Source organism: Lates calcarifer, linkage group LG23, assembly GCF_001640805.2.
Source record: "Lates calcarifer isolate ASB-BC8 linkage group LG23, TLL_Latcal_v3, whole genome shotgun sequence".
NCBI lineage: Eukaryota > Metazoa > Chordata > Actinopteri > Centropomidae > Lates > Lates calcarifer.
The window spans coordinates 1,245,108-1,258,984 of record NC_066855.1 but is presented as its reverse complement, the minus strand read 5'-3'; the positions used below and the strand labels follow the sequence as shown (position 1 = coordinate 1,258,984).

General features: G+C 41.2%; 1 protein-coding gene across 2 annotated transcripts in view; it reads left to right on the top strand.

The window, feature by feature from the left end:
- Positions 1-13,877, top strand: part of LOC108891527 (putative uncharacterized protein MYH16) — a 40,644-nt gene that overhangs the window by 12,621 nt on the left and 14,146 nt on the right. For both annotated transcript variants that reach the window (XM_051066239.1, XM_018688687.2), the window contains 5 exons: positions 4,025-4,252; positions 5,744-5,848; positions 7,346-7,432; positions 7,927-8,072; positions 10,080-10,170. In XM_051066239.1, the coding sequence (XP_050922196.1) occupies positions 4,025-4,252; positions 5,744-5,848; positions 7,346-7,432; positions 7,927-8,072; positions 10,080-10,170 (657 nt within the window). The remainder of the gene's footprint in view (positions 1-4,024; positions 4,253-5,743; positions 5,849-7,345; positions 7,433-7,926; positions 8,073-10,079; positions 10,171-13,877) is intronic.

The following is a 13,877-nucleotide window of genomic DNA, read 5'->3' as shown; positions in this document are numbered from 1 at the left end:
TCCTGTGTGTTCATGTTTTTTTGGTGGCTGGATGTCCTCCACGGCTCAGTGGCATTGGCAGAGTGCTTATCCTCGCTCATGTAACTGTGTCCACTTTTGGGCGGTTTTAGATTCAGTGTTATTCTAGCTTTATGTTGGATGGTTGTATTTCCTCTAACTCTGGTGAGAATCACTATTGCTGCAAAGTCAATGTGCTGGAATTTGTCTTGGTGGTATGAGTAGTTTGTGTACAAACCATTTTTTGATTTTTACATCACTGCACTTGTATGTGGGTTGACAGTTTTTCTCTCAAATCTGCACATTCTGTATATGTTGGCACACTAAAGATAAAGTGCATATATCTTGAAGGTCCAGAGTTTTTAAAGTACACATCTACATGTCGAAACATTCTGGACAGTACAAATGTATGGCCCTCTGTGGACCCATTCATCTTTAATAATCTAATTTTTGCACCTCTAGCTATAAGTTTTCTTCTTATTCCAGTACTTCATGTGCTTATTTATTGCATATATTTTCCACTTATTTTTATGGTTAATAATTCACAGTCCGTATTGGCTTAGCTATGTTACAGTTCTTTAAAGCTCTTCATATAGTAATTATTTGTTTTTTTCTGGAGCTTTCAGCTGCACCTCATGGTCTTTGTCTGTTAAACTGCAGTTTCCAAGGTCAATAATAAACTGTAAAAAAAATCATTTTCAGTACTATTAGCATTACTGCTAACAGTAAAAAGGTTATGGATTTGGTTTTTTTTTCTTTTTCTTACTAGTATCTACTGCATTCTCTGACAGTCTCTAGGATTATTAATGTTCTATCTTAATCATCACCCCATCTTGCAAACCCTTTGTGATGTTAACTCTAGATGTGATAATGTGTAGTCTAGTCTTTGTGGGTCTTGGTGTCTTCATTCAAGAAAATCATCCACACTTGAATCTAAAGCACAATATGCCTCGTTGTTCTTGCTGAGATGAATGCTGTGGCATTGTGGGGGACCACGTGGGCGTGGGCTCATAAGACATTTATGTCAATTATAATGTAGACTGTGCAGAGAAAAGGCAGTTTTTACTCTGGAGTAGTGCCCTTGTTTTCTTGTCTTTCTGTGGCTTTGATGGTACAGCTGAGAGCTGCATTTCTGTGGCAGAGCGTGAAAGGATTTTCTCCTGACCTGACATCCTACACCAACCTCCATCCCTTTGGGACACCTTTGGATCCCCCTGAAACTCTGGAGAGCTACCTGTTTCTAGGGGAGGAGACTAGCGTGGGGAAAGACGTCAGGAGAAGTGGTGGCTGTGGTGAAACACAGTCTAAGAGTGGACTGAGCGGTGGCTACCTGCATAGGGTTACTAGTAGCAGTGGCAGGCTGTGGGCCGGCTGGAGGCACGTACGGAGGAATGTTTGGATTTCAGTAGCGTATACCAACACACCCTAAAATGAAAAGATGAATGGTTGATTGAGAGGAGAGAAAGAGAGAAAGAGAGAGAAGGGAAAAAAAGCAAAGGCTTACAGAGAGGATTGAGAAAAACAAGGCTAAAAGTTTAGGTGGTTTGTGTGAGGAAGGCAAAGAAAAGGGGAGCAGAGCTGAAAATGTGCTGTGAGAGAGGATCTGCGATCTGAGTGCACGGACTGGAATAACTACTGTTCCTCCTGCTGAAACCCACCTGGAACAACAGAACAGCTGTACACCAGGTGAAGGAAGAGAAAAAGAAGCCATTAAGTCTCTTTTCAATAGTACAGAAGCACTGTCAGAGCAGACGGGCAAGTCGCTGCACTGCCAAACAGGTGAAGTCAAAACAGCGAGCGAGCGTGTAGATTGGAGGAAATATCATCAAGATGATGTCTGTGAGGCACCGGCGACGTTGCCACTCCCTCTCTGATGACTCTGAGGAGGCCAGTGGGAACCATGCAGATCCTGGACCAGAACCAGAACCTGAAGAACTGGACTGGGATAGCTATAGCACCACACTGGAGCACAGATTAGCAGCTGTGGGTAACTCTTGCTGGTTTGTGAATACTGTATGTGTGGGCCAAAGATGCCAAAGGTTAAATGTGTTTGTGACTGTAAACTTTCTGACAATGACTTTTTGATGTTTGGGAAGGTCTGCAGGCATCTGATTAGCGTAGGTAGCTGTAGGTTAAAGGGACTACTGTAAACCTGGAATATAAGCTAGGCTAACTATTTTAGTTCGTGTCAAACCCAAACAATATGTGCATGGCCTGCCTCATCTTTGTTAGTTTGAAAGGCTCACTAGCCTGCAGTGGTTGGGCAGAGAACACCCTGTTTATTACATATTAAAAAAGTAATTTCACAAATTTCTTAAATGCAAAATTCATTAGCCGAGCTTCAACAAAGACGCCTTTAAAATGAGACATTGTAGTTTAAGAAACGGCCAATGCTTTTACTGACCATTAACGGCTATTTCAGTAGCTGCAGGACCTGGATGTAGAAGTCACAGTGAAACTTCAGCGTTCACATAAGCTCCGGTTTTAAACAAAACAGCTGCCTCCTGAATGTAGACCATACGTTAGCAAGCTAGCTAGGAAGACACAACATTTAAGACCACTTTGAAGTTACAGGGAGTCATGTGGTGTGTTGTGTCTTGCTTTCTAACGCAGGCGTATGGGAAGAGAAGAAAGTTCTGCTAAACAAAGCAAACCTTCTTCAGACAGTAAAATCTGGCCAATATTTTTGTGTTGGTGTTTGGTATTAACAAACCAAAAACAAAAATGTCTCAACCTTTGCCTATTCATCTGATGTTCAGCTGTTTTCATTGAGACTTAACTCAGGATTTCTGCCTCCAGTGTGTCTGTACAGAAAGTGTATTGGCTGCTTTGTGCAGTCTGTGCAGACACAGTGTGAAGTGTTTGTGACTTGTATTTACTTGAACATACCTGTATGTACAGATGTGTACCTTTGTGTGAACATATCCTCTGTATGTTGAAGCTGTGATTGATCTGGATGTTACATTCACACCTACCACCTGTTCAGTTGTTGTTGGTGTGTGTGTGTGTGTGTGTGTGGGGGGGGGGGGGGTTAAAGGTGCAAACAATTTAGCACAAGAGAGAAAATGATGTGTGATGAGTTTCAAAAAGGCAGGGAACAAAGTCAAACCAAGTACTTTTATGGAAATAAATGCAGATGGAAATGTGGTCGCCTGATCATTTCACAAATGCCCAGATATTTGGGTATGCAGTTAGCTCGTTCCAAATGCCTTGCCCATGATGACTGGTCCATAAGAAAGTAACAGTAACCAGAGCAGGCTCTCACAGTCAGGTCTTTTCACTCCAGTTATGGATGGCTGTTGACTAAGTGATCTGCTGTTTGGTAGAACTCGCTTATCTGGTCAGCACTGTACGTCACTGTGTCGCCTTTTCAGCTCTGCTATATTAAGACAAGTGCAAACTAACAAAGGGAAAGTTTCTTCTGACTCGAGGGAGGATAAGTTTCATCTTGTGGGATAACCTGTGGTAAGATCCTCTTTGTATGAGCTAATTGTCTTTATCTTTGCTTCAGCTTCTTTTATTCAACTAATTCCATAATAACCTTTTCCCCTTAGTCTTTTACTAATGCTCCAAGTTTTCTCTTACCTCATTGGACCTCACCCTTTTTCTTTCTTTTAACTCTATGAACTAGTTAATCTCCTCTCTGAAAAAACGTTTAGTTTGAAGCATGTCCAGATAAAATGAACTTAGTCTTTTAAATGTAATGTCACATTTTTATTGCTCAGGTTCAAGTGCTTTGAAAAGCATAAAAGCAAGGAGTGAAATGAAATACATACTAGATCTGCAAGCAGGTATACCAGGGTCCAACGACTCAATGCAACATAGAGTTGTATAAAATACAGCTGTGAAGCAGGACAGAGAAAAATGAATGATAATATATGCAGCACAAAATTAATTCCAGCCAGTCCAAAATCTCATCTGTACCGTGCACGAAATGAAAACTTGCTGAAAACAAACTACAAAACATCTATGTTACAGCTGCATGTAACACATTAACTGATATAACTCTGTGCTTGTCAACCTCCAGGAGCAGGAGAGCGCCCAGGCGTCCGAGCAGCGCTGCGTCCAGCTGGAGAAGGCCAGGCGCGAGCTGGAGCGGCAGCTGTCGGGTCTGTCTGACCGACTGGAGGAGGAGGAGGCCTGCTCAGCCCAGCTGGTCCTCCACAGGGACAGGCTGGAGGCTGAGTGCAGCAGCCTCAGACGGGACCTGGATGAACTGGAGAGTGCCCTGACCACGGCTGAGCAGGGGAAACAGGTAGAGCATTATGGGATCTTCACCACCCGACAGACCCCTGGAACTGATGATGCCATTTGTACAGAGACTGACTGATGGTTACAGCTCGGTCATAAGGGCAATTTAAGAAATTTAAATTTAAGGTGTAGGAAAATCTTGATCTGAAGTTACTCCAAAAAAAGGACACTGAATTAGTTTATTTCCTGAGTGACGCGTCTCCATGTTGTACCACCAACCCTACCCTAAGCATTAAGTTAGCATCAGAATTAAGGCTAAATTAGCATCCCCAGCTTCAGTGTGTGTCTTCTTATGGTGCAGCTTTGAACCTCTTCTCATCCTTGTGTAATCGTCTTGTGACAGAATTAAACAGTATGCTTCATTTCAACATTTTGTTACTTTAGCTTGAGGCTAACTAAAGGCAGCTAGCCTGATAGGCTCCCTCTGCAACACAAAATGTTGACCCAAACACGTTAAAAGTTTTATGATGAAGTGCCGTCTCCCCTGTGGAGACACTAACAAGTGGAGGCTGCTTTGACATCTCTGTTACAACCCCTCACCGTTCCCCTTTATCTGTTTCACTGAGGTGTATTAAAGGATTAAGATGCTATCTGAGTTCAGGAATGCCACAGGAATGTACTGTACTCTCCACACTGTAAGTGAAGATGGAAAAGGAGTTTTTACTGGCACAAGATGTTGTTGATTTAGCCTCTGAAAATATACACTGATTAATTTGATCTGGGTCATGAAGTTAAGAACTTGATCCTCTGGTTAAGTGAAGGTTTTCTTGGCTAATTGGTCTCCCACGTGGTGAAGACACCGTAAGACACAAGTGTGCGAGGACCCCCGGCACATGCAACAAGACCCGACCTGTTTGATAGCACAGTTGATACAGGGCTTTGAGAAAATGACATGACCATGTCTAATATATGTGGTATTCTGTCATAACAGCCGTTAATGCTGGACACGATGTGCTTGATCCAAAGGACCAAAGTTTTGAACAGAATTCACTCGTCTGTCTGTTCTGAAAGTTATTATAAAACAAATCTGCGGCACTTTTTGAAGAACAGACTTACAAAGCGTTTTGCATTTGCAGTCCAAAGCTCCAACAATTTCTAAACTATCACACATGTCTCACTAGGTCCTCATAGCCAGAGCTCCACATGCAAATATGAAGCTTTGATGTTCGGAAGAAGGAGGCGAAATAATGACATCTCCTTCTGTCATGAAAGGAGATAATTGTTTTACGGTGTGGCTGAAAAGGCAGAGGCTGCAGACTGAGTCTGCTGTATTCACAAGACATCATGGCTGCTTGCCCAAGAGGAAAACATTAATAACCACAGAGAGAAGGGTTCTAACAGAGCCAGGTTAGGAAGGAATCCAGCATGTGTTGATAAATGTAATAAATATTATTTTTGCTGATGATGATTCAGGATGTGTATTAGCTCATGTGATATAATCAAACACCCTGTATCTTCTTAAAAGTGACTTTTTATTCATGACGTGTCTCTGTAGTCGTCAGACAGCGAGCTGAGGAGGCTGTCGGAGCAGCTGTTTCAGAGGGACGAGGTGGTGCAGAAGCTCCAGAAGGAGAAAGAACACCTGGTGGAGCTCAGCCAGGTGAGAGCACAGAGAGCGCTGTAATGACTGTTCAATTCACCCCAACTGTTTTCAGATATTTCAACATCCTCAAAAAAGAATAAGAAAGTATAGCCAGAATAACAGCTGGCTAAATTAGCTGTTGAGTTGAGTTGAGTCATGACACTTTCGTTACTCTTAGTCGTATATACATGCATGTCAAGGCCTGAAAGAATTTAATTAGATGTTTAAATCAAGTTTCAGTCTTGCTGCGTATTGTAGGGAAAAAAAATCTGTAACCATTTTGCCGTATCTGCAAAAGCTAGACTGAGTAATAATCCCCAAGACATGTAAAATGACCTTTGTGCGTAAAATATGTGGAATATCCCATTAAACGAAGCATAGGAAAACTCTGATCTGCCATTAATGATAATATAATGTAACATAAGAACTTGCATTAGTTCAAAGTAGTTTCATATTTTCATATTATTTGGAGCTCTCAGCTGCGCCTCCTCAGCTGATAGATTTCATACATGTGCAGCCCAGGCTCAGACATCTTGGAAATATTTCAGTTGTCATCACCTAACTTAAGCATGAAACTTCTGAAGCTCCGGTCTTTAATACATGACAACAGAACAGTGAGATTCTGCTGAAAGCTCTGTTTAGATTTTAATTTTTTATCAAACTATTGTTTCCAAAGTCAAGAATGAACCATGGTCGTCTACTGTAATGTATACCACAAAGTCAGTTATAATAAAGATTTACATCAGGCTCAGTGTAAATGATGTAAACTATACCTATACTGCTGTTTGGCTTTATTTGTGATTGTTCATTAGCGTAGTCGATAGCCTTGTCCCATTTGTCAGAGCGTACAGGGAAACCTCACCTACTGAGACTGAAACATAAGCTGGGGTAAACAGAACCATCTGGCCTGAGGACCTGCCAGAAGTGGCACTCGTGATAAATGTGCTCCCTATCACCCAAAGCACCATACTTTAAAAAGCAGAGCAGATGCTTTGAAATCTAAAAAAAATCTTAACCCTCGACAACCTCATCATGCTCCATGTCAGCTATAAGAGGCCCTGTTCGCTAATTCCTCCCAGATGCTTTGACCAACAGTAGCAGTCTGCTTCATTGTGTAATCTGTGAGAACAATGTAGCTTTAGGACTCATTATCCTCCTACTGTTTGTTGAACATGTCTCACATTATGGATTTACTCTGGATTACAAAGAGAAACTTGTTAAAAAACGATGGATGATCTTGGCATCATGGAGGCTCTTACAGCTGTTTCAGTGAGTTTAAGCTGAGTTACAGATATTGGTGTCTCCAGTGCTTTTGTTCCCTGTTGATGGAAAGACAGAGAGAATATTTCTGATCCATCAGATCAAACTAGAGACGACTGCTTTGCAACCAAACAACTCCTATCTTTCCAAGTGCCAATGTGGTACACAGATGGACGTGAGGCAATGCGATGGAGGATCAGTGATTTAGGGACACATGTGCAGCCCAGGCTCAGACGTCTTGTTTCACTCCAACAGCAGGCCATCGAGGACCTGCAGAGTGAGGAGGAGAAAGTGAACCTACTGACCAAAGAGAAAACCAAGCTCCAGATGCAAGCTGAGGATGTAAGTATATTTTGTATATGTAGTGTATGTTCTCAGAATACTACATATTTTTCAGAGGTAGACCATATTAATTATTAATGTTTGGTCTAACCTGTGCATCCAACAGAAACACACATGCTGCACATGTTAAATGCTGTAGTAATATTAAGGTTATGAACTGACTATTTGACAGTAATATGAGGAATGGAAACTTAAAGTTATTTGGCTTAATTGTAACCCTGTTAGCCAATAGGCCTTGGCAAATCTGGGAAAACACTGAATACATGTAATTTCACGCATGAAAATGGTCAAATGTAATAAATGGTCAATATAAAAATATTGATTACTCGCACAAAATACTTCAACTACTGGCAGTCATGTTTAAAAAAAATATTAGAATCCATTTCAGTCTCCAAAACCTCAGTTCAGCTGAACCTTTGAACTTTATTTTCTACTCCTGCAAATCTACGATTTTTTCGTAGCGTACGATGTTTTCTGCTTCCTGTAACGTTCAGTTGGAGTACCAGCTAGAGCAGGAGCGCCGTCAGCGTGGCGAGCTGGAGAAGAGCAGGAGGAAGCTGGAAGGTGACAGCAGATCTACTCAGGACAGTCTGGGAGAGATGGAGAAGATGAGGAGTGGTCTGGAAGACCTCATCAAAAGGTCAGTCAAAGAAATGCCCCGACTGATATCATAGATCTTACAGTGTGAGGGAAAATTCAAGTGTCTTCGCTGTCACAAAATGTGGCAGCAAAAGATAAGAACATCTCCTCCAGCCAAACGAGTATTTGGAGATTCACATTTGTGCATAAAATGAAATCAAATCTGGTGTTGGTCAAAGCTAAATGTATTTTTAGCCATGATAGCGGCATGGCTGTAGGTATTTGGCAATGTTGGTCGTCTGTAGGTCAACCAGTTTGGTCCAGACTGGAATATCTCAACAGCTGTTCGATTGGAAATACTGTTTTGACATTCATGGTCCCAGAGGATTAACTGACTTTTCATCATCCTTTGATTTGACATGTTGAAGTTTTAGTGAACTGCCATGACAACTGTTAGATGTATTACTGTGAAATTGGTTTAGACGTTCATGGTCACCAGAGGATAAAACCAGTGACTTTGGTGATCCTTTGACTCTTCATCTAGTGCAAACAGCAGATCAAACCTGTTGCCTACTCAGTGAAATAGCTTAACATCCACTCAGTGGATTGGCTCAGAATGTTGTAGAGACATTCCTGGTTCCCAGAGGATGAATCCTGAAAATGGTAATTATCCCATGGTGTTTCATTTACATTCATAATTCTCTCAAGATGAATTTTGCAGATCCTTTAACTTTTCATCCAGCACCACCATTATCCCATCAGCCTTGGCTGTACTTCGTGTTTAGTGCTAATTAGCAAATCTTAGTTTAGCATGCTAACATGTTAACGTGCTAAACTAAGATGGTGTAAGGGACAGACGTACCTGCTAAATATCAGCATTTTAACATTTGTGTGCTAGCATGCTGATGTTAAAGCATCAGTACAGCCTCACAGAACAGCTAGCATGATGGTAAACTCTTATGAACTCTTTCCCTTTGATATTCTTTTCTAGTAAATGATAACATATTTTATTTTTATAGGTTTTTTTGTTTTGTTTTGTAGTTCAGATCATTATAATTCCCTGAAGTTTTAAATGAAAAGACAGTTAAACTAAACCCTCCAGTGAGTGATCTTACAGATGAAACACAAACATAAACACAAACATATATGTTTATAGCCTACATCATAGTTGGCATAAATGTATACTTTCTGAAAATGTTTATGTATGCCATAAACTCACCTCATAAACATTTCCATCTGCCTACACTTACAGCAGATACATGTGACAACAGGTCTTATTCTATGGACTGAATGGAAAGTTGCTCTGATCTTACCTGTTAACCCCAGGAATAAGACAAACTGATGCACTATCAAATATTCTGATATGATGCCCCTGTGCTAAGACAGGAGGCTGTAATGTGTAATATACCTGCCACCCAATCCACTATCCCACTCACTACAATCCCAACATGTTGCTACCTGCCCTCAGTAATATGAGAGCAAATGAAGTTTCAGTGTACTTTACCTTGCAGCAACAATCAACTGAAGACAAGAGCCGACTGTCAGAACACACACACACACACACACACACACACACACACGTGTGTATATAAAACTTGTTCTCTTGGCATCAATAGTTCTATGACCCTCTTGAAACATTAATAAAGAGAGTGACTCACCTTGTTGCTAAGCTGCTGTTGTTCAAACAGAGTATTGGGAGAGAATCTGTCACTCACTTCAACTCTTCAGCTTTTACTCAATAAAGCTTTATTGGCATGATGCTTTGATCAAAAATACAAAAATATGTTGTCATGACTTTTACACAAACACAGTACAATGAGGAACTGATACAGATGGTTCTCGATAACAGGGCTTTCTGCTTTGCTCAGCGGCATCTTACTGTCTTTGGAAGGAGTTTGTTCCAGTTTAAGTTTTAATAAACTCAAAAATGAAATGTGCTTGAAAGTCGTGGAAAACGATTCTACCAGGTTTTCAGTTGGTACTACAGTAAATATAGGGCTAAATAAAATGGCATCTCAGTAACCTTTAAGTGTCTGAACTGACTGGTCTTCAAACTTTCTCTCTGAAGGAAGGATCTGGAGATCAACAGCACCAGCTCCAAGTTAGAGGCAGAGGAGGCCCTCAACATTGGACTGCAGAGGAAGAGCAAAGAGCTACAGGTCAGAATATACCTAATGTAAACTCTGATCTCTAGACTAGTTTCCTCATTACAAAAACATATAAAGCTAATTCAGTAGTTCAGTAACATCACAGAGTCAGTACTGATCTCAGGGCTCAACTGCATGTAGAACACATGACGTCCTTCCCTTTTTGGTTGATAGTCATCTGCCAGGCAGCAGGGCTGGTATGGGCCTTCTGTCTCCAGCCTCTAATTTGAGAAGATGTGGTGAAATTTTTCAAAGAGCTGCAAAATGACACATATCTCATCCAGTATGGGTACTGCGATAAAATCCTGCTCAACCCACAAGAGCACTGATTGTTGCATTCTCAGGACATAACAGCTCCATGGAGGATCACCAGGTAAAACCACAAAAAGTAGCAGATACAGTGACACTGCAAGAATTTTTGAAAGTTGTGTTTTTCCTCTTTAACCAGAAAAGAGGAACTAATCAGTAATAATTGGTAGTATTTGGTTGGAATGACAACCTGCGGCTGGAATGGCAGGAAATCAGTTTTCCTAAAAGGACACGCGGTGAGCTCAGCTGTAGCTTACAGAAGAGCAGAGAGATGCATTCCTGTCTTTCAGCAGAGCTGCTGGGCCCTGCTCTCTGATTGGAGCAGTCACTTCACAGCTCCATGCCTGTCAGGAGATGGTTAAAACACACCGCCTACATCCAGACTGATAACCATCTCCTGCTTCCCTCTGACAGTGTCACTAGGTGCACTTGGGGTAGTTTGAAGACGCAGTCTAACATTGCAAGACCATTGAGATAAATGACTTAATGTTTGTTTGATTATCGTGCTTTAGCTGACTGGTATCCATATCAGCACTGGTATTATCACATGTCTACAAATGACATGGTGGCATGAACATGTGCTGATGTAATCGACATTTTCTTGGCACTATATAACTGAAACAAAAACACAGGACAGAGGGCGTGTTTAATGGGTCAGTGATTGAGAGACAGAGCACAGCTGGTCCTTAAGACATCAACTTTAATGTCATTTTCACTTCACAGATGTTTCTGTGAAGGAGGCACATTGTAGAGGTTGTACAGTAATGCAGTACAAAAAAAAGTGTTGATGTTCCTTACTGTAAGTCAGAGAAACCGAACTGAGTGGAAGCTTACAAAGGATTTATACATGTGTATTGTTTAATTAGTGAATGAAATGTCACTGTAGTTCAACATGAAATACCGTCTTAATCAATTTAATCAACTATGGAATGGACTTCCATCAAATTTTGTGACATTCATGCTCCCCAAAGGATGAATCCTGGTAACATTTTCTCTATTGTCACAAATTTAATGAAGACTTTGGGTCAGACTGAAATATCTCAACATAATTAAACGGAATAGTGGATGGAATTCCATGTCATATGGTACAGAATCAGTTTTCTATAAGCATTCATTCTCTGAGAATGTACTCCTGACTTTTTAACACAGTTATCAGCTCTATTTTGAAATCCAACGTTTAAGTTTATGAACAAACACCTGCAGATCCAATGAGTGTTGAGTGGAAACATTAGCATGCTAATATGTTTTAACAGTTTCATGTCAACCTTGGTACATGACCATGTGAATCTGCAGGGCTAAATCAGAAACACATGCATCAGTCACTGCAAACTTCATTTGTATCTTTAGTCTTACTGTCCGCCTCCTCGTTAGTAATTAATGTCTCATCATGTCAGTCGTTAACTGAAGTCCAGAAGTAGAATCTTTTATTTGGCTGTAGTGTTTTGCTGACTGTGTGAATTGAAGACTTCAGGTGTCATGATTGCATTTAATCTTGGAGCAGTAAACTAGATTTATGCTTGCTCAACATTCCAAACTGTATTTCTCAACAAAAGATAATATTGCATCTCATTTTCCCTCGGTGACAGGAAGTAGAAAGACAGTAAAATAACACACAGCTGACCTGCTGTGGTAGTTATAGATCTCTCTTACACAGGCATGTTGACGTGTTAAAGCAAGAAAAACACAGGTGCAACTAAGAACATTATCAATGGATCTGTTCCCTGTGGATGTTCCAGTAAATCATGCCAGGGAATCAGCATATCAGTGGCCTGTCAGTGCAACACCTGGATGCAATGTAGCTGTTATTAATGGTGTTAGTTACACAGTGGGTTTGACAAGTCATCGTGAGAAAGGTCTTGTTCATTCAGAGAATTACACAAAGATAAAAGTATACAGTTTTATGTACAAGTCATTCTTGTCATGCTCTGTTCGCTAGCATCAGGAACAGTCTCTGAACTTTTTGATTGCACCTCATGCTAACTTTACCAATAATTCTGATGCAGCAAATAGCAGCAAAGGCAACTAGTGTTACATGAGCTTCTACACAGTGGTTGTGTCATTCATTTTTGAACATGATCTCACGAAAATATTTTAGCTAGCTAAAGATATGCTAACACTTAAGCTTGGAAGAAGCGCTAGGTATTAATGTAGAAGGTAAGCTAGTTAGCCAGGCATGCTAATGTTAGCAGCTATGTTTCTGCAGATAAACACATTGTTTAATCCATTCCTTGGACACTTTCCCTGTTGTCTTTCCCTAAGGAGATAAAGCTCAGCCATGGTTTTGGAAATGCAACAAAAAGAAAAGCCCCAGTTACACCACTCCAACATGTGAATTAAAAATCAAAGCTTGACAGAGCCATCAGTGACTAAAACCGCTGTGGCCCTAACAGTGGAACAAAACAGCCCCACTTAACTGAACCTCAGACAGCAACAAAATTAAGGAAAAAGTCGTTGCAGATTATTAACAAGAAGTTTTCGGTGTGTGCAGTGGAAAACCACCACAGCCGTGACCACCTACCATACCACTGAAGATGTTGACATTTAAAAGGCCATCTTTAGGATTACAACTCCGAAAGGCCTTGTAGCATGTAATCATTGTGTAATTATGATTAGGACAGCTTTATTTGTTTGGATTGTATTGGTTTTAGTGCTCTATTTACTCTGGTGTTTAGTCTGCCTCTGTACAGAAGACAGGGAAGTTTACACTGAGGCTTTTCCTGTGAATCTTACTGTGCCATCCAGATACAATCAAGCAAGCCTGAGAGCTTTCATCTGTGTCACTGGTGCATGCTGAAGATAATGTGTTTTGTCTGTGTCTGTCCCTTCAATGGAGCAAATGAGATGAGAGAGAGAGAGAGGGAGGGAGACTGAGAGAGAAAGACGTCAGGAGATGGTAATTTCAAAGTTCAGGTGGCTCTGCCGATGCCTCCGGGAGCCTGATGTTTCCTCCAGAGGTTTGTCAGGGGAAGAATAAAGAGCGTCTTTGTGGGGTGAAAGGCGATCTGTGTGTCTTTGAGGTTGGACATGTTTTCACATTTACTGTAGCTTTGGCATTCTCCCTATCTCACAATGAGGCTATTATATGTGTGTTTCTGTGAGCCTGCATGCATGTGTGTGTAGAGATGCAGGTGGCCTGGCCAGCTGAGTGGACGGCCCATCACTTCTGTCGCCCACTCAGTCTGGTTTTGACGTAAAGGTCACATGAATATATCCACAATCATGAGCAGAATCAAAGACATAGCTTTGTCTATCTTTAATGATGACGCCGCCTCTCCCTCCCTGGGGTGCTGTAATTCAAAGCAGTTGGCTTGAAGGCAGCGTGATGGCGGTCGCAGGCCTGCAGTCCTGATCTCCTACAACAACCCAGCTCTCCTTACTGGTTTTATTACGTGGTCGTAAAGCAGTTGGAC